This window comes from Electrona antarctica (genome assembly GCF_951216825.1).
Source record: "Electrona antarctica genome assembly, chromosome: 6".
Taxonomy (NCBI): Eukaryota; Metazoa; Chordata; class Actinopteri; order Myctophiformes; family Myctophidae; genus Electrona; species Electrona antarctica.
In genome coordinates this window covers 16,743,901-16,765,169 of record NC_136811.1, presented here as the reverse complement: position 1 = coordinate 16,765,169, position 21,269 = coordinate 16,743,901, and the positions used below count along the sequence as shown (strand labels likewise).

The following is a 21,269-nucleotide window of genomic DNA, read 5'->3' as shown; positions in this document are numbered from 1 at the left end:
TTATTAGATTTTTTTTGGGGGGGGGGGGGGGGTGTTCTCATTTTACTTGTGCCATGATTTATTTTATTTATTTTTTAGTTTTTCATGTGTTTATGAGGTGGCAATACTTCATTTAGACCCCTTTGTGTGGTTATGTGCAATGATGTCTTCCCTTTGTATTTAGGGTTTCTTCGTGGAGGCTGACACCTTGACAGCCAAACATTTCAATGAAATAAACAGTGATATAGTGACATCACAATATCCTCCCCTCCCCTAACCCCTTAATGAACTGGTGGGCATGTCCACATAAAAACAGCATTTTAACAAATACTGTACACTTTTTTGAAAAAATCCTTCCTCCTTATATAATAATAATAATACCTGGTGATCTTTTAGGGTGGAAAAAGATCACGGCACTTCATATTTAATTGATGAAAAGTTGTAACTTTTTTAAAAATCTTTTGAATAATAATAATGAAAAAAATTGACCTAGTCACATCACATCCTGTATTTTGTAAAAGACAGACTTATAATGGTTGAGCTGAGAGGAGGCCCTGTCTGGACGTTTAACTCAAGAGAACTTACACAAGGACACAGACAGCAGAGACCTCCCACTGGCAGTACAGTCCCTATAGTCAGTCACCCCACCTCTCTGAAGGCCCATTTCTAAGGCTGAAGAGAAAAGATCTACTACAAGCTACTACAAGTGTCGCAGTGCGATGCCTTGTGAACTTGTAGAGCGGCTATTTTTGGCACGCTGCGTCACTGGTGTCGAGTAACGCAGCCCGCAAGTCAAATCGATGAACTCTTCCCTCTGTGGTTACCAGGGCAGTGTGGAAAACCCTGGCATCAACCAGAGGGCCCTCAAACATCTGTTCAATGAGATGGAGGACAGGAAGGACATGTGGTCATACACGGTCAGTGTCAGCTCTGTGGAGATCTACAATGAGGTGCTCAGGTATGGTATACAATCAATGTCTTACCTGATAAAGAGCATAAATAACATATTTAAATTTACCCAGGCCATATGACAACTTGTGAAGGTGTAAATGCAAACCCAATTGGCCAATAAAGTGATTTATTTACCAAGAGATAATAATAAAGTGATAGCAGTAAGTATTTTGTTGTACATCTTTTATATTTTTGGTTGTTGGCTTCCAGAGACCTGCTCAGTAAAGACGGAGAGAAGCTGGACATAAAGATCAACCCAGATGGAACCGGCCAGCTGCATGTTCCAGGCCTCAGGGTGGTGGAGGTCAAGAGCTTTCAGCACATCAAGAAGGTAACACAGAAGTTTGTAGGCCTAATTCTTAACACAGCAATACCCTTCTTTACACTCGTCACTCAACACTGTTTATTATTGTAATTCACTTATGGGAGTTGCCCATTACAACCAGTTTTTGCTGGTGGCCACTGAGCAGCTCAGCTTGAGTTATTTGGGGGAAATTTCCTTTCTCAAGGGCAACTGGTGCCTAATTTGTACTCCGCCATACGACAGTGGCGGACAAATAGCCAGTCTACAAGCTCACAATGTGTCGCTCGCGTTGTGAGCTTGTAGCTTGGCTATTTTCTGTGCTGGACACTCGTTCAACTAAGTTTAAATCAGGATAAGATTTAAAGCAAAGTCATTTTTGCAGGCATAGAAAAGTCTGATGTTTTCAGTTATTGTTTATTGTAAAAGAACAGTGAAGACTCATTCTTGTGTTTTTGTGTTTGCCAAGCTCTTAAAAACAGCGCGCAGGAACCGCATCACCTTCGGTACTCAGATGAACCAGCACAGCTCCCGTTCCCACGCTCTGCTCTGCATCAGTGTACTGGGCACGGACCTGGCCAGCGGAGTCAAAACCACTGGTCAGTCTCACTCTGGGCATGGCCACTTGGATATTTTAACCCATTCAGGCCTGACGTCAAAATTTAAAAAAAAAAAGTTTTCTAAATCATGACAATTTTCGGAAAGATTTGAGGCACATTTTAACGATTTTTCAAAAATAGCAGACCTACAAGTTCATAGCGCGCCACTCGGTGGCGCGCTATGAGCTTGTAGATCTGCTATTTTTCAATAGCTAAATTATAACAATGTTTAAAACACCAAAAGGGGTTCCCGCCCAAAATGGGTTAATGGTTAATGTGGTTAAACGCTAACGTGACATGGATGCGTTCCAGGTCTCAATGGATACATTTGCAATGGTTTTCAAGACTTTTCTAACTACCGGTATATAAATCCAGAACTGTGTGTTTGTGTGTGTCTCGGCATCGACTCCACCCTTTTGTCTATACGCGTGTGGTAAATGTGTAAATGGTAAATGGTGCATTTATATAGCGCCTTTATCCAAGGCGCTTTACATAGATTGTGCATTTCATTCACCCATTCACACACACATTCACACACCGATGGCGGCAGAAACCATGCAAGGCACCAACCAGCACATCAGGAGCAATTTGGGGTTCAGTGTCTTGCTCAAGGACACTTCGACACTAACTCTGGGGGAGCCCGGGTTCGAACTGGCAACCTTGCGGCTACCATCCGGTCACTCTACCCCTGAGCCACTGCCGCCTGCCGTGTGTGTATTGTCCCTTTGTCTGAACTCTCCTCCTAAGTTACGTCGTCATATTTGACTGCCGTCATAGACTATCCCCCAAGTACTCTGACAATGAACGGGTAGTGACTGCTGCACTAAGTACTCAGACAGGCCCCTTTTCCACCGGGGTTGAACCGGTTCAGTTCCTTTTTCCACCGCCTAATATTGAACCCATTCAGAGTGTTTCCCCCACCGCACCATGACTAGACACTGCAAACGTGACTACAGAAAGCCCCACTAAGGTACAATATGCAAGAGAATGGAATGCAAACTGATATACTGTATACAATGACTTGAGTCATTTCTTGTTGTTTTATTTAATTTTTTCATATTTTAGGTAAGTTGAACCTGGTGGACCTGGCTGGCTCCGAGCGGGTCTGGAAGTCCGGCGCTGAGGGAGAGCGGCTGAAGGAGGCTCAGAACATCAACCGCTCCCTGCTGGCCCTGGGAGACGTCATCCAGGCCCTGAGGGGCCGGCAGACACACATCCCCTTCAGGAACTCCCGGCTCACCTACCTGCTGCAAGACTCTCTGGGCAGAGGCAACAAGACAGCCATGGTGGTGCAGGTGTGTGCAACTGTGCACGCACAGATCAAATATGGATGAGATAAGATTTGTTATTTCCTGAGGGTAAATGAAGTTGTTCTAAGATGCATAAGAGGAGATGTGGAATGGATACAATCTCATTAATCTCAGTGTTTTTCGCTGAATGTTCCCAGGATAGGGATGCTAGGCTTCATGTGGTTAAGGCATGTGTTAATTCCATCTTTTGGCCCTCATTTCTATGTGGTCTTTTGTATCCCAGGTATCTGCCTTGGAGAGTAACGTGGGAGAAACCTTATGCTCATTGAACTTTGCCCAGAGAGTGTGCAAGGTGGAGCTGGGTCCTGCAGCCAGGAAGATCGAAGCCGGCAGAGGTCAATGTGACTAAAACCACCCATGACTCACACACACAACCAACCAGTGTTTCTCCTCTAAAGCCTCATTTATACTTTTAGTATAGTTGCGTGCCGCTGTCCTGATCAGTAAATAGCAGAACTACAAGCTCACAATGCGTCACGAATGTGACACGTTGTGAGCTTGTATATCTGCTTTTTACTACATTCAACACCAGCGTGTGCAACAAAGTATTTTAATTCAGGCATAACCCGGCGCTGGCCTACACCTTGAGTGCTGTGGCCATAACAAAGATTGCCGTGGATACAATAGATGCCCCAGAATACTTCATAATATACAGTAGCTTTTTGGGAACATCTGACGGACACACAAGCTGGATTGTATTTTGTTGACAGCGGTCTTTATGATAAACAGTTTGTACACAGCTGTTAGTAGCTTTCTGCGGTCTTATGCGTGCCCCTGCCGCTAAGAGGGAACCTCGTAAAGCTATCAGCGGAATCGGATAAACTGCTGCTCAAGGGCTACAACCATGGAGGTCTCCACAACATCAAGATTTCCATTTCCAAATGGACACATTTGGGATTAGGTATTTAAAGGACCACTTCACCACTTTTCAACATCTCTTCATATAATTGGTCCTCACTAATGTTCATGATAAAACACCACCATTTTTTCCTACTCAGTCTGTGTCTCATAGGAGGGCTTTGGGCAGTTCGGACACCCGTCCACCAGTGACATCATCATTAGGCAGATTTTTTTTTAAACAAGATTTGTTTGTTTTAAAATATATTTAGATTTGTATTATCGTGAGAACGATGGCTTCAACTTTTGCATTGCAACTTTTCAGGAAAAGAAAGCCTGCCGTTTCTATTAGCTTGGATTCACCATCGATGATGTCACTGGTGGACGGGTTTCTGAACTGCCCACAGCCTTCCTATGAGACACAAACTGAGTAGAAACCACCAGAAAAAAATGGTGGTATTTTATCATGAACATTAGTTAGGACCAATTATAGGAAGAGAAGTTGAAAAGTGGTGAAGTGGTCCTTTAAGAGGATCACAGAATGGGACTTTCATGCTCCTTCCCGCTAATAACTCTTTATCATTGGCTGATCTGCATGCACTGACATTAATGTCCTTTCACACTTGAGAGCCAAGATGACCTCAGCCGCACCCACCGCAAACATGTTTGATACTTCCTAGAGTCACGAGTGCTGTTTTCCTATTTCCTATCAAATGGACAAAAGCCAGGAGTTCTCATCACATCTCTTAAGGCAGTGTTTCTCAAACCATGCATCATGAGCCAAAAGTGTGTCATGGGACATACGACATATTCATACATCACCACAGACTACAGAACAAACTAGACAGGTCAAATCTGGTAACATGGGACAATTTGTCCGCAATTTCAACTAAAATGACCTCACCCTCGCTTTTGTGGCATCACTGCCATGATCTAGTCACTAGACAAGCCACTAGCATGAGCCAATGAGCTCAGCTGAGCACATTGTCGGACACCAGGTTCGCACAGGAATGACATCAATGTCTCAAATCGCCAATCGCCCGTCATTCATATTTATTTCCCGACCTTAAAATACTTGGGTTTATTAGAGCAAGGAATAAACACATGGCTTAGCTGTTCCAGATTACCAGGTTATGATTTCATGGAGAAGGTAAACTTTTTGTTCTAAGCCAATCCAGTTTAAAACTACTTTCTTAAGCCATTTCTCACAAATTGCTGATAATTGCTTCATGTTCAGGTTGGTTCAGCCCAGGGCCACAGAATCAACAGTTAAGGTGGTTGCACACTGGGTGCGTTCTTTCCGTCGGTTTTCCGAAAAACGCGTCCAGTGTGCAACCACCTTTACGTTTTGTGCTTTCGCAGTATTAATCAAATCATATTTGCTATAACTGTGTGTGATTTGTGTGCTTCAAATCCAATATGGAATATTTTGTGTAGGGCATTTGATTGTCAAGTAGCAAGAGGACAGGCTCTTCATCATTATGCTTACATGTAAACAAAATAATCGCACAGCGCTGTGTAGTTTTGTGAAGTTTTTCTCTTTCTCTATGATGGGCCTTCATTACTCACTAAGAGAACAGGAACGTTATTGAGAGGAAGTGGTAACCCTGTGTGAAACAGAGTATGGTTATTATCTAAATGACAGTATAATAAACTGTGCAATATTGCCCTTTAATGTAGGGCCATGTTAGTCTGTGTCAGTGTATCCAGTTATGTATCATGGAGGTCAGGTGCATGCAGTGTTTCACCCATTCGTTGAAAGTGTTGTTAACCATATGAAGTACCCTAGAATCCTTAATCTCTACACATTGTGATCTTGTAGATCGGCTGTTTTCGGTTAAGATATTTAGTGGAAAACTGACAGACAGGAGGGGGCCTAGAACCGTGTTGGACTCCAGTCAACCTGGTCGAGTGTTTGGATAGAATGAAAACGTGTACACTCAGACCTCCATGGCATATGACTGGACACTACTAGGAGAATGAAAACGTGTACACTCAGGCCTCCATGGCATATGACTGGACACTACTAGTGTTGGACTCCAGTCAACCTGGTCGAGTGTTTGGCATATGACTGGACACTAGTCTAGAAGGACAGGGGATGCACTTTATAGTGAAAGAGTAGCGTGTTTCTTTTAGAGCTATCTTGGTATTACAGTAGCTTTCGGCAATGAATATCATTTTTAAAAAAAGAGTGATTTGTTCCATCATGTTGTTTCTCTAATCAACGTATTAACCCAGTCAGCTTATTGGATCAAAGCTAGAACTTGATTCAATAATGTAGCAACTAGCAAGAAAGTCATGTTGCATTACCTAATTATTACTATACACACACACACACACACACACAGTTTCATGAGTCAGACTTTTCTGAATAAATCTTATGTATGAGTTTTGCCTCGTCTTTCTCTTGATGAACACCACAGACACCACAGATCAACAAGGGCTTAAGAAAATCGAAATTTTACTTGACAATATAAAAAGACACAATAAGACAGTAGTAGTTTACAACTCATGGGAAGCAATTTGTACTGTATGTGTGCTGTTGCAGTCAAACGGTATGTGGTGTGACACTGACATCTCTTGTTAAAGGACCACACCAGTCTAATGTGGACTTTCAGCCATTAGCAGAATATAGATCTCAACTAACATTTTAAAACGTCATTCACTGCCATACACACTGCGAAAACAGTAGCTATTAGGTAAATTCACTCTTTTGAAAATAACTAAGCTGTTTATTTGATCTACTGTATTACTACAGCCACTGAGACAACTTTTATTTAACAATAGTGAGTGTCTAGGTACATTCTGTAATGCTTATTGACAAACACACACAGTAGTAAAACACTTTTGGGACAAATTGTAAAGGTTTATGTAAACTGTGTTCAATATTAGCAATGGCATGTTGCAACACTGGTATGGTCCTTTAAAGGTTCGTAGAATGAATACAAAGTTGACAACAAAGTGACGACTTTAAAAATGTTGATTGAATCACTTCCCAGTGAAGTTCTACCAAATCAAAGTCTCTGTTGTGGTGGCATCCAATCATTTGCCATGGATGGCTGGCATATGCAGGATTTTGTGGCCTCCATGGTCACCACCGTGAACCTAGTCTGAGTCGCCATCCACCGCTCCTACTGCTCCCACTGCGTCAGCCAGCTCCAACTCACAGCCTTGCAGACGGTCCCCTGCAGACACACACACAGGAGTGGGTGAATATAAATGGTAAATGGTGCATTTATATAGCGCCTTTATCCAAGGTGCTTTACATAGATTGTGCATTACATTCACCCATTCATACACCGATTGCAGCGGAAGCCATGCAAGGTACCAACCAGCACATCGGGAGCAATTTGGGGTTCAGTGTCCCAAGGACACTTCGACATGTAGACAGGAGGAGCCGGGATTCGAACCGCCGACCCATGGATCATTGGACGACCTGCTCTACCTCCTGAGCCACAGTCGCCCCTATCCAGTGCAATGCTCAGATTCATCATGCTATTGTATTGGGAACATGTATATTAAATGGGTCTTCATAAAAGGCACCTCCCATCATAGACATCTAACAAAAACACGACCTGATCATACAGTTGAACCTGCTTATGTTCGGCTGGTTTGTTGCCATATGTCAGAGGCCTATTTTTAGAACGTCCATTTAGATCATACAACAGTGATGTTATCAGGTGGTTTGGAGCAAGGACTGTCTAAGAAGGACGAGACGCGAAGACCGTACGGGCGACGCCATGTTGCTTATGGTGCTCCATGGAAAGAAAGAAACATGCGCAGTTGAGACCAAGGAAGCTGAACGCGGAAGTGTTGGCTGCATATAGCCCATTGCGCATGTTTCTTTCCTTCCATGGAGCACCATAAGCAACATGGCGTCGCCCGTACGGTCTTCGCGTCTCGTCCTTCTTAGACAGTCCTTGGTTTGGAGCCTCCGCTGAGTCTGGAAACCACCAAGCAATTAACCTAATAAATAATGCATGCATAGAGTAGACACACCCACTGATAACATGCCAAAGCAGCAGAATGGTCAGTGGGGCAGGCCATTACTCACGTATTAGTTCTGCGATGGCTCTCTGCGTTCGTCTCTCAAGCTTCTCCAGTTTTTTCGCCACGTCTCGCTTTAGATCCCTACGTCCATGATCACAATGTCAACACAAAGCTTGATTTATACTTGGTTGTACGATGGAGACCCATGCCATAAAATAGCAGGGATTAGGAAAATGTATGATTTTGATCAATCATGTGCAAAGAAAAACAAATGAAAACAGCTTACCAATCTGGCTTTCTAGGAGCAAGGTTAGCCAAATCCTACAAGATGAAGGAGGACACACAGTTGTGAGTGGGAAACAAACTCAGTGTGGGCTGCATAATATACAGTATAATGCTGAAATATATAGAAAAGACAGACAGCTTCCTAAATTGCACAGTATTCTGGTGAAGCACAGAGGATTTTTTTAATTCAAACTAATTCTAAACATTAGCCTCCCGTTGCCTGTCCTGTACTCCAAATGAAGAGCACAGCAAAAATTAAAGTAAATAAATGACTGTCAACATGTTATATAGTCCAACATGAAGGACAATCGGACTAGGCTAAAAGACTGCTTACCACTTCTTCAATGATGGGCTCTGGATTTGCTGCCTCAAGCTGATCCTTAACTTTTTCTTCAACTGAAAACAAGAATGAGCAAATAGACGCACAACACATGAATAGAGTCAATCAGATGACACATGGGTTCTTCATACGCTTTAAGTTCACCACCAAAGACAAATAAAACACACAATAAGGCTCTGAGATCCTGTCACCATAAACTAAGCTGACGTTCTCACCTGATGCAGGCTTGGCTTTGGGTACTTGGCACTCCTTCAGCTCTTCATCCTCTGGGGTGTAGTTCCGTAGTTTCAGCTCTCTGAGAACATAGAAGGCAGTTATATAATACACCACTGTTCTTCAGTCTTATTTCCATGTCTTTGTCGGTAGGAGTCCATCCATACAATAAATCCATCGATACTCGCTGTAGGCAGGACATTAAGAGCAACAGAGATTGTTTTCCATGGCAGCATTTCATCTTAAAACTTTATTTTATGTTAATGTCTCTCACTCACTCACTCAACAGTATTTATGTTCCTTCCTTTTTTTGTATAACAAATTGTATAAAACATTTTATAATCTGTTCTTAATTAAACATATTTGACAAAAACAAAATACAGCCATTGTAGGCAGCAAAGCTCCATCCATGTTAAGAATGTGACAGAAACATTTGAGTACTGCATCGTGATCAAAACAATTCAGTGTTTAGTGACACAGTTACTGTCACAACTTGACAAAATTAAATCCACAACTTTTGACTGTGGAGAATTAATTTAATGGCTCAACCAAATAACTAACAACATTCCAGGATGGTGTTCCATAGGGGTGGGACGATATGGGTACCTCACGATACGATATATATCGCGATATTAGGCCCTCGATAACGATAATATCACGATATTCAATATATTGCGATATTTGCGATATATCAATATATTGTATGAAATGTCATCAACGATATATCACGATATCTGCAACTACAAAATACTTGGAACTTGGAACTGTGCTCGGACACAAGGGACACACACAGCTGTCTATAGTGGTTGCACCACTCAAACACTAAATTAATAGTGTTTAATATCGATATTTTAATAATCAATATCGATTATTTATCGCGGGAGGACGTATCGATATATATCGCCATATCGATATTTCAGCACACCCCAGTGTTCCACCTCAGAAAAGCATTCCTCCTGTCTGGCCTCACTTTTGTGCCCCTCTTCACCGTCCTGTCCTCACTCATCAGAACAAAAGCACAGGCGTACATGATTGAATACATCTTTGGACAATGCTGATAACAAAGTACAACCTCTGCTGTACCTGTTACTAACTGCAAAATGTAACATTTTTAGGAAATGAAAAATACCGGTATACATTTTTCAGGAAATGAAGAAACCTTATATTTTTGAGTGGTGTAAACCACTCCTACAACTGGCTTTGTTAGTCTGTGCAGAAGAAATGAGCATGGTTGCTATGTTCACACTGTTCACCCGGGTGTGATTTCATTACGTCAGACATGATTTAATTACGTCATACAGGCTATATTACACCACTCAGTTCACACGGGTGTGATTTAAAAAAAAAAAAAAAGCAATACTGCCTCATCAAAGTTGGTATTGTGACTTTATATATTGTCAATTACTTGCATGGGAGTGGGAGAGGTGGTTGGAGTTAGTTGCTTTAGCAGACAGTTTGAGGATCCAATGGAGTTAAAGGTTAAGGTTTTGTCCGAAGCGCTTTAATACTTTTCATTGGTTCAATATTTTTTTAACCAATACAAAGATGTAAATGGTGTTCAATAGCACCGATTTATGCAAAGAAAACATTATTTCTTTCCAGGATTCAAATCATTTGCGCCGCATTTTGAGCTTGTGGATCTGCTACTTTTGATGCTTGTGTGTGACGCTGTACTGTAGTTAGTATGAGCAAGTAGGGCATTGATTTGAAAAAAGAAAACCCCCAAAAAATGAAACGAAATAAATTGAACTATGGAGAGGTTTTTGGCCGGTATATATACACTGAGCACCAGGAGGTGGCAGTGTAGTCAAACGTTCTCCAGAGATCAGGAGACAGAAGGACCCTTTACAGCTGCACCTCTTGCATCTAGGAGGGGGCTGTTAGGTCTTTAGTTTGGACCCAGGGAATAAGGCTCCCTTTTATCCGTGTTTAGAACACATCTCATTAACACGATCCACCTGCTCTGTGGGGTTTGAGTCGAGATCGGCAAACAGCTGAGGAATGTCTTTCGCTTTGTGCTTCTATTATGTAATCTTTCATCGCCCGTCTTTTTTTCTTTTTTACACGGTGGAATTCCTGCCGAGTCTGGGTGGTGATGGCTGTGTAGATTGTTCCTCGAGCCCAGCAGAGACAGACAGAGTTACAACAAGGTCACATTTGTCAAGGGAACATCCAGCGTGGCGGTTCTGTGAAGAGCAACTGTTATATGCTCTATATGATTTGTGTAGGGTTTATTATTAGTATGTTTATTATTTATGCATTTATTTATTTTGATTTCTGCCTCGGGGAAGCATTGACACTTGCAATGTGTTGGTAAGTGGTCTGTCACTGTATAATTGTATATAGGGCGTGCATTTAAGGCTATTCATAACTACGATTTATTTTTATTTATTTTTTGGGGGGGTATTACTCAGTGGCTTCTTTGTCATGGCTTTTTTGTCATGTTTTTGGTCAAAGATATTTTCGTGCATTTCCGTTTTATATTTATATTACAGAGGAGGGAAACAGGAAGGAGAGGGTAGAGACAGAGAGAGAGGCTATGACCTTCAAACAGGGGATATTGCAACTATGTTGTGGACAGCACTAACTCCCAAGGTTGGCCCTGAGCAGTGATTAAATGGTAGTGTGGCTACAGCGAGGAGGGCAATACTCTGGACACAACTATAAAGGCCACACAGACAGAGTGGTGCCTTGTATGGGTACGAGTAAAAATGCTAGTCATGTTCCTCTCTTGGCAGAACGCGGCCATGTCTCAACTCTACACATCTCATAGCACCTCTGAAGTCTCAAAGACAGCAGTGTACGTGATACTAGGGACAAACACCACCTCTTCTTATACCACTTCAGATACGTTCAGAAAAGCTTTTCTGAACGTATCTGAATGAATTTGTTATTCATGTCCTCACTGTATTGCATTACTGCTCTTTGTTTATGCCTTGCTTTTCTTTTTTCTCTCCATTGCTCTGTAAAGCACTTTGAGCTGCATTTCATGTCATGAAAGGTGCTATACAAATAAAGTTTTATTATTATTATTATGATGTTAATTAAGCTCCTATTTGAACACGAAAATAGAACCCATTTTAGAAACAGTATCTGGAATAAAATGAGGAAAATAAACATGATAATCGAAAATGTCATGATACTTAAAAGAATAAAACAAGAATGATAAATTAACAAATGACACACAGTATATCATGTATAATAAATAATATAATAAATATCATGAAAAATCCATCGACACAATGTGTTTTCCTAAGTATTAAAAAGAGATGACAGATGTTGCCAACCTAATCTCTTCAGGAAGGATTTGCTCAAGGGCATGCTAATTGTGGTTGTCCAGGGAGCGGAGGAGTTTTTTTTCCTCCCACCCAGGTTTTCTCTGCCAGCCTGCCTAGGTATTCCATCACTCCTAACCTCCAGCCGGGAACCCCTTTTGGTGTTAGCATTATGTTATGCTTTAGCTATTGAAAAATAGCAGATCTACAAGCTCATAGCGCGCCACCGAGTGGCGCGCTACGAGCTTGTAGGTCTGCTATTTTTGAAAGATCGAAGAACCACTGACATAGAAACATAGCTTTTTCAGAAAACTGTCAGGATGTAGAAGACATTTTTAGAATCTGATCTCAGGTCAAAATGGGTTAAGGTTGAAATCTGCCGTCTAGATATTATATCATTATTATTATTGTCCATTTTTATGGTGAGGCCAGGCTCTCTAGAATAGGCGAATAAAGGCGGCGCTGGAGCGACTCAGATGAAAAGGGCTCACATTTCTTATTTTAATAGCAGGGTCAGGATGACCTGACAAAGATCTGAACGTTGTCTTTTTTTATTTTTAGTTATTAAAATGAAAGGCTCCGATGGCTCCAATCATGCAGTCCAGTGCCTTATTTATTCAGTTATATACTGTATGACCACTCCTAAGACGCACCGGATCAACCCAATTTCGACTTGAGGCGCGGTGGAATATCCCTTTAATCCTCTCTACAATAGGGTTTGTCTGTATGTACAGCATGTGTGTCTGCCCCCTCATAAAGTAGACCATACATGCAGCTACATGTATGATGTCATGAAACAGAAGCAGCACGGTGTGTGCGCAAAACACTTTAGTAACTGGTGAAGAGTGTGGATATTGGGACAGTTGAAAATCTGAAATTCTCTTCATTATAACATACAGTACATGAACATGTGAAGCACTTTTGTACTTGCAGATTAAGTAGGCCATTTATGAAGAGCACCATTTCCATTTAGCCAAATGAGACATAGACGTCACCAGAGTCACCACGTTAGGAAATGAACACACGCAGCCAGCCAGGCTTTATAGTGTGGCTTCACTGAACACCACACATAGGGTTTTGCCCTTATCCCTAAACTTCTTTGCCTTTTTTTTTTTTTTTACAGGTTTGAAAACATAAAACATGATTATTCATGTGGCATCAGCCTGTGGGCCTGAAATACTTTATGAATAAAAAGCCCATTGATTCCCTCCCCGTGTTCTCTCATGTCGTTTTTCAAAATATGTTAAGCACTTCACCGTATTAATGGAAATCAGAGCCAAGCAGTCTAGAAGAGGGTCTCTGTGAGTGTGTGTGAGTGTGTGTGTGTGTGTGTGTGTGTGTGTGTGTGTGTGTGTGTGTGTGTGTGTGCGCGTGCGTGCGTGTCCAGAGCTAATCTCACAAACCGATCAGCATGCAGCCATTAGGCCATGGAAATACATTCCTTTATGTTCACTGTATACTAATTATACTGTATGTTTTATACTATTTAACATTTAAAACTTAAAATGTATCCTGGAAGTCATTCAAGTCAATTGGAACATGCCGACATCAACTGGCCACATGATACCCGAGATCCATGTTAGCCACGCCGTTAGTAGACCCATCTTTGTAGAGACAGTAGAGACAGACGGGTGGTAAAAAGAGAGATGACCTGACCTGGACTGGAACCTATGACCTTGCGATTAGGTCTGTGTCCATGGTTTGTGAAAACACTATGTGGCTCAGCCACCAGAACACAGAGCTCTCATGAAATGTTAATACTCTGCAGCACACGACACCGCCTGTCTATCTTACACTCACACTTTGCTGTCGGTGCAAGGCTGCCACCTTGAATTACTCATTGCTAACACAACGCACAACACGCCCGTCCTGTACACATCCAGACCACTACCAATCCATTCTGTCCAGACTCCACACACACAAACTCAGTGAATTAGGCCGCGCGCAAGAGATTCTCTGTCCACAATGACACAGTCCCATCCCGTTAGACTAGAGGGAGTGTCTCTGAGGGCAGTTGGCGCACACAGTCATTAAACATAAACAATGGAAAAGGGCTCCTGTAGTAGGATGAGGGAGACGACTGCCCTTTTTCCTAGCGGCTGGCTTAGAAACAAAGCCCAGTGGGCTGCAGGATATTTGAGCAGCTATTAACACAGTGCTGTGATCCAGGACAGAGTAAACACAGTAATGTGTGTGAGAGAGAAAGAGAGAGAGAGACCCCAATGCAAATAGTTTGCATCAAAAGTATACTGTAGTGTGTGTGTAGATGATGGCTGATTCATACAGATTGATGGCTTTATTCACAGTACGGAAACTCAGAAAAATCAACCTTGATCCAAATTAGAAATAGCTTGAAGTTGATTTATCACCACGTAATGTGCTCGTTCTACAACAGTTTGAAAGAAGCAGCATAATGTCTGTCAAATTAATCACACAAAAACTGCCCATGGCCTGGTGTGTAATTTACATACTTAAAAGCCATGCTGCGTGCGTTTAGATAATGAGAGAATGTCTGACAAACCTACCTATGCCTCTGTTCTTCCTCCACAACCTCCTCTTCTTCTAAGGCTCTCTTCCGGTCAGGCTCTCCATCCTCCAACTCTCTCCCCTGTTTGGAAGTCAATACAACATGGGGGGGTTAGCATTGCTACAACACATCGTGTTCATTGCAGTATATCTCATAGATTAGAACCAGGTATGTTAAGTATTTGCATACCGTAAGTAAACAGAGAAGCACAACCTCTATGGATGGTCTGATTTGAGAGGCAAATTAGAGGCAAATTATTAATTTGCATTTTTGAACTTTTACATTTCTGACATTGGGTTGTTCAAAGCAGTATTTTAGCTTCAGGGATTATTAGACCCAATCAGGTCAAACCAGGCCCCACTAGGATTGGTTCTGAGGTTCTGCAGGGAAAATGTGTGGCAGGAATTATGTCTCAGTGTAACCACAAAGTAGGTCATGCTCAGCGGTTTTACCCAAAATGTACTGGCTACAGCAAGCTGGTGAAGATGTTTTAGCACTCACCCCCAAACCTATTCAATAAAATAAAACAATCTGAATGTCAGGGGACTTCTCAATCACAGAAACGCATGCTCAGTTTCCATCTGTTGTCACAATTCAAATCTCATGCTCATTTCAAGAAATAAGACGTTCCCATTGCAGCCAAAGCCCCTGAGCTGAGACCTCAGGCTACACAGTACTCTGTGCACTGGTAAAAACAAATGTGAATAAAATACAAATGATATCGGGCTATAGTGAGAAAGTAAAACAAAGGACAACGAACCCCACCCAACTCCCCGTTTTCCTGAAGAGCCTTCCTGTCCACCTGCAAGAACAATTCAGTTGACCGAGTCATTCTTCAAGAAGTACAGTGCAGCAGGAAAACAGCAACGTCAACGTCATTCACACAGACACAGCTACACAACACAGCTAGGCCCAAACCAACACACTCTCTCATCTACAGCAGCTTATTTCACTGGTTCCAAAACCGCAGTCACATTTTTATGGGTCCCTTTAGTTTTTAATTTTTAATTTCCTTTTCATTATTATTATAAAAAATAAAAAATAAAGCTTAAAAAAAAAGCTAAAATGTTTTTTTTCCAGTAACTTCCTAAAGAAATAAAAGAAAAATGTAAGAAATTTCATAAATTGGAAAACAAATGTTTAAGAAGTAGTGAAAATATCCGATGTACAAGATCCCAACGGTGCCGCGTTGTGAGTAGATCTGCTATTTTTTACTAGTTTGGGGTCCCCATGGCCAAACACACTGAAGGCTGTTCTGGCCTTGGAGCAAGGTTTCCTGTTCAAGGGCTTAGGGGGAAATAAATGATCGAAGGACTCTCAAAGTGTCGCAGAAGAATAGGCTGAAGTCAAGGTGAGAAGTAGGCTAAACCTGGTCTCTCGAGACAGGCTGTTGACTAACGTCAAACTCAAAGGAAAAGAGGCTGCTGTTCTTCCTTTGTTTGCCGATGGGTACCCAGATTGGGCTAAACTTAACCTACTCTGCATGACAACTCACATACAACATGACCAAGAAAGAAAACTGTTTTCACTGCGTAACATGCTTTCATCATAGAAGACATGCTGGCTTCTATGGAATCCAAATGACTGAAATCAGTCATGGCGACTGAGAAGAACTTCAATCCATGAGAGCTGCATTTGAATAGACCTATGCTATGTATATTTAGCAGGTGTTAGATAGTTTATCTACTGTGCCTTTTGTCTTCATAAACTTCACAAAGGCAGTTTGTTTTGTTGGACTGTAATTAGAACTGCGTTTTCTGAGATATATACCGATGTATTACATTATTATATTGAACTCATTGCTGAAAAAAATAAGAAAACACACTGTTTTTTCTGGTGAAAGTAGATGGTAACCCCCACTAACAGCTGACGCTCTTAAAGAGACAGAGAAAGGCAGACTGGCTGCTCTGCGAGTACAAAGCCATTGACGATGACGGTCACATTATTATTGCGTCAAAAATAAATACAAATACATTAAAATAAATAATAACATGCTCTGTAAATGCACACAGACCTCTCATCTGACCAGTGGCCACTTCAGATGGATGGGCCTCTAATGCTTTTGAGATTTTGGAGTGGGCCACAGATGGTTGAGGTCCACTGCATTAGACAAATGAAAGCTGCATAAGTAAGTTTTGCCAGCATTGATTGCAAGAAAAGGACAGCCGGGGCAGCTACTTTTAAGTTAATTGAATGTGCTCCGAGCGTCATCGGGTTTAACCACTTAACTTACTCAAGTCCTGTAATTAATCGTACAACAAATAGTGAAAATACCAGTTCTACAATCTACAACAACCTCATAACGCAGTAACACACCATGACAGACACACAGAGCCTGTAGTGTAGATCAGATATTCCAAAATACGGATGGCAGAGTTAATCAGTACTCAGAGAATATAAATAGATTTTGTTTTATTGATCTGCAAACATCAATCGCCAGTCATAGACGTGTAAGGCCATATGTTCAGCAACACACTGAAAGTTACTAAATGAAGAGTCAAGCCGCTTCCAGACAGTCGCTTCAACAAGATGCAAGATGCAGCCACACTGGGCAAGACCCCCGCTGTAGAGTGCATTGCTGGAATTTGGCGGAAGTACTGCTGTCTGCTCAAGGAAATTACGTTGGCGCTTTACAAATCTGTTTACATTCTCTGTGTATGAAACAAAAATATCGTATCCGGGGGAAATACATCTGACGGATGTTCCGGCTCGACACTTCCGGCTATGCACTCTCTGCCTTAGGTTGTGACCAGGCTTTTCTCTTCGCAGAAAACCAAACCACACCGGTAGGGACTCCTTGGGACAAAACCGTTTTAAGGTCAACAATATGGTGGGCAAAGCGTTTCCGGTTTTCTGGCCGATGCTGCAAGTTGCAGCTTAATCAATGTCCTTCCTGTCTCTCTCTCACCATCATCCTGCCTCTCTCTCACCATCATCCTGCCTCTCTTTCACCATCATCCTGCCTCTCTTTCACCATCATCCTGCCTCTCTCACCATCATCCTGCCTCTCTCTCACCATCATCCTGCCTCTCTCACCATCATCCTGCCTCTCTCTCACCACCATCCTGCCTCTATCTTACCATCATCCTGCCTCTCTCTCACCATCATCCTGCCTCTCTCTCACCACCATCCTGCCTCTATCTTACCATCATCCTGCCTCTCTCTCACCATCTTCCTGCCTCTCTCACCACCATCCTGCCTCTCTCACCATCATCCTGCCTCTCTCTCACCATCATCCTGCCTCTATCTTACCATCATCCTGCCTCTCTCTCACCATCTTCCTGCCTCTCTCACCACCATCCTGCCTCTCTCACCATCATCCTGCCTCTCTCTCACCATCATCCTGCCTCTATCTTACCATCATCCTGCCTCTCTCTCACCATCTTCCTGCCTCTCTCACCACCATCCTGCCTCTCTCACCATCATCCTGCCTCTCTCTCACCATCATCCTGCCTCTCTCGCCATGTCTCTCTCTCGCTGTCCTGTCTCTCTCTTCACTGTCCTGTCTCTCTCTTCACTGTCCTGTCTCTCTCTTCACTGTCCTGTCTCTCTCTTCACTGTCCTGTCTCTATCTCACCAGGGCGACTGTGGCTCAGGAGGTAGAGCAGGTCGTCCAATGATCCATGGGTCGGCGGTTCGAATCCCGGCTCCTCCTGTCTACATGTCGAAGTGTCCTTGGGCAAGACACTGAACCCCAAATTGCTCCCGATGTGCTGGTTGGAACCTTGCATGGCTTCCGCCACAATCGGTGTATGAATGTGTGTGTGAATGGGTGAATGTAATGCACAATCTATGTAAAGCGCCTTGGATAAAGGCGCTATATAAATGCACCATTTACCATTTACCATCATCATGTCTCTCTCTCACCATCATCATGTCTCTCTCTTCACTGTCCTGTCTCTCTCTTCACTGTCCTGTCTCTCTCACCATCATCATGTCTCTCTCTCACCATCATGTCTCTCTCTTCACTGTCCTGTCTCTATCTCACCATCACCATGTCTCTCTCTTGCCATCCTGTCTCTCTCTTCACTGTCCTGTCTCTCTCTCACCATCATCATGTCTCTCTCTCACCATCATCATCATGTCTCTCTCTTCACTGTCCTGTCTCTCTCTTCACTGTCCTGTCTCTCTCACACCATCATGTCTCTCTTCACCGTCCTCTCTCTCTCTCTCTCTATGGAGAAAGGTAAATGCATCAATGTCCAAAAAAACTACAATAATGGTGAAGCTATAGTGTCCCATTCAGGCACTAGAATGGGGCCAGGATGTCTGATCGGCTGGATACAGGATGAGGATAGGTGGGTACTAGGGGGACATCTGGGCACCTAGATGTAAAATTGGCTATTTTGTTTTAAAAGAAATTAAAAAGAAAACAAAAATGAAAAATGGTGTAAAGTATATATGATGTGAAAATGTGCGGTACATCATTATTTTCATCAGACTTAATTGTATCCTTCAACTTCTTGTTTATGCCCTAAAAAGACTGGATATTCAGGTTTTGTAGCAATTGCAGGAATATTAGACCTTATGTATTTCACTTCTTGCTCGTAACGTTGTTTTTATATACAAGTACAACAGAAGCATTGAAACAGAACAGAATAATGGTAGCACTAGAAGAAAACTAGCTATAACAGGATAGCTAAGTAGCTATCTGGCTAACTGTGTAGGTAAACACATGCTTCTCTTCCGAGTTGTCGTGTCTCGTTATTCGGACATAGAATCTCCGCTCATTGAATGTGTACCTGAGTGTGTCTGCTTTTCAGGGCTTTCAGCCTCTCCTTTCTCTTCAGAGCTTGTTCCTGTAAGGATCCGACGTTTTTCATGTTTTTCTCCATGTTTATCTCTTCTTCACGTTGTTCTGAAGACGAAGAATCTGTTTTATCGCCAATCCATTGATCTGGCCTGACGATTTATTTTCAATGGAAGGTCGAGTGCATCGATTCTGGTGGCATCAGAGATCAGATCAGAGCCATGGGTGGCATGTTGCCAGGTCTTTGTTGTTTGTTTTTCCTTCTTTTTTTTAATTTCTTTTTAATTTTTACATTTAGCATGTCTCCAGGTCCCCTGCAATATGAATGAGACACATTCATATTATGTAGGATGAGGATCTAGGTTTCATAGACAATTTAAGCCAAGGAGTGCTTCTCGTGACCATGTTTTCTTTTCAGTCAGTTTGTGCATGCCTTAGGTTACATGTTCTCATTTTATTATTCTACATTATGTAAATGTAATGCATGAGCTGAAATGCCACCCTCGCCCATAGTCTGGAGCCTGGTGAGGAATGTAGGGCATTGCCATGGCAATACAGCTGCCTTCACGGTCACTGTGTGGCCATCCTCCTAGTTGACCAACAGGAGCCAGCAATGCCACAACCAAGCTGGGTTCAATATGACATAAACTTGTGTTAAAAGATAGATGAGTGGTGAAGAAGTAGCCTCTCTAGTTATGTATATATTCTTTTATGAAGATAAGCGGCCTACCTAAGCATAAAAGCATATACAATCATTATAGAAAGGCACATTTCTCAATAATATCATTTAATTGTAAATAGTAGGCTAATGTTCACCACTTCTATTAACCTATCTAATAGGCCCTAAGACATAATCATTTATCAGTTAATGAACATTTTAATTATAATAATCTAATTCTTCAAAATAACTATAGCAATCAATTATTTTAGAGTAAAATGTCAAATATTTACCTTTGAGATAGTACAGTAGGCCTAAGTACAGTATTGGAAAAATACCTCAAAATTGTACTCGATTACTTTTCACCATGATGTAGGCCTATTGTACAGCATTTGGCATGGCATAGTTTTGTGTGGACAGAACCACAATGAGTCACATAAAGAGGACATTGTTGGAAGTTTACACTAACTTGCTACCAATACAAGTGACTCATCATCACTGATCAGTGTGTAGAACCTTTAGAACTCTTCACTGTGGAATAATTACATGCTGGTACATTATAATTTGTGGTCATATAAATGTATAATGCTCACCTGACATTTCTACACTTAATTGTTAATACACTTTACAAACGTCACACTTTATAAGGCTTACTTATTGTCTTACTTAAAGGGGGAATGTCAGCGGACCTTTAAAGCAGCACTATGTAACTTTCCTCTTCCACCCCGTATTTGAACCTGCAGGTTTCCATTTCTAAGAGAGCCTACATGCCTGCTGGAGGGATACATTCATTATCATACATACCATACAAAATAAAATGTATTAATTAAAAAAAGCTACATAGTGAGGCTTTATAATAATGAATCTTTATTAGTATGACAGTGTACATGCTTTAACCACAACACTAATAGCTCAGTTCTCAAACATTTTCATGTCAAGGACCTCCAAATTGATATTTATTTGACCGCGGACAAAGAAAATACCATCAAGATTTTTTTAATGTAAATAAATAGCAGATATGACGAGCTGCAAGCTTGTATATCTGCTATTTTTGAATGGCCAACGTATAAAATATGGACAAAGTGGTTAAGATGATTGTAATCCTGCATTAAAACATTTTTCTGGGGATCCCATGAACACCTCCCCCCCATGGACCCCTGGAGGTCCCCGGACCTCACATTGAGAACCCCTATACCCGTATACCTGTGCCCCCATGCAGGGCTCTACACACACACACACACACACACACACACA

The 21,269-nt window shown here is 41.9% G+C and overlaps 2 protein-coding genes across 2 annotated transcripts in view; one reads left to right on the top strand and one right to left on the bottom strand.

Annotated features, from left to right (window-relative positions):
- The window catches only part of LOC306925405 (kinesin-like protein KIFC3), a gene marked incomplete at its 5' end in the record, with an annotated part of 32,233 nt that extends 28,190 nt beyond the window's left edge, over positions 1–4,043 (top strand). Inside the window, 5 exons of the mRNA XM_079504209.1 lie at positions 807–937; positions 1,141–1,261; positions 1,701–1,830; positions 2,896–3,125; positions 3,364–4,043. Coding sequence (XP_079360335.1) covers positions 807–937; positions 1,141–1,261; positions 1,701–1,830; positions 2,896–3,125; positions 3,364–3,489 — 738 coding nt within the window. The 3' untranslated portion in view covers positions 3,490–4,043. The remainder of the gene's footprint in view (positions 1–806; positions 938–1,140; positions 1,262–1,700; positions 1,831–2,895; positions 3,126–3,363) is intronic.
- Positions 4,044–6,421: 2,378 nt separating this feature from the next.
- On the bottom strand, positions 6,422–19,523 carry ccdc12 (coiled-coil domain containing 12). The gene is made up of 7 exons (XM_079504681.1): positions 19,350–19,523; positions 14,606–14,688; positions 8,808–8,887; positions 8,587–8,648; positions 8,254–8,288; positions 8,032–8,108; positions 6,422–7,162 (listed from the first exon to the last, which is right to left on the bottom strand). Exons 1-7 carry the CDS (start codon positions 19,440–19,442, stop codon positions 7,083–7,085), a joined length of 510 nt encoding a protein of 169 aa, XP_079360807.1. The 5' UTR covers positions 19,443–19,523; the 3' UTR covers positions 6,422–7,082.
- Between the last annotated feature and the right edge of the window lie 1,746 nt (positions 19,524–21,269).

Coding starts and splice junctions, on each gene's coding strand:
- ccdc12 (XM_079504681.1), bottom strand. CDS start 19,442: ATGGAGAAAAACATGAAAAACGTCGGATCCTTACAGGAACAAGCTCTG. Junction 8,888..14,605: donor GAGGAAGAACAGAGGCATAG/GTAGGTTTGTCA, acceptor CTATGTTCTCAG/AGAGCTGAAACTACGGAACT. Junction 8,289..8,586: donor AGCCCATCATTGAAGAAGTG/GTAAGCAGTCTT, acceptor TTCATCTTGTAG/GATTTGGCTAACCTTGCTCC.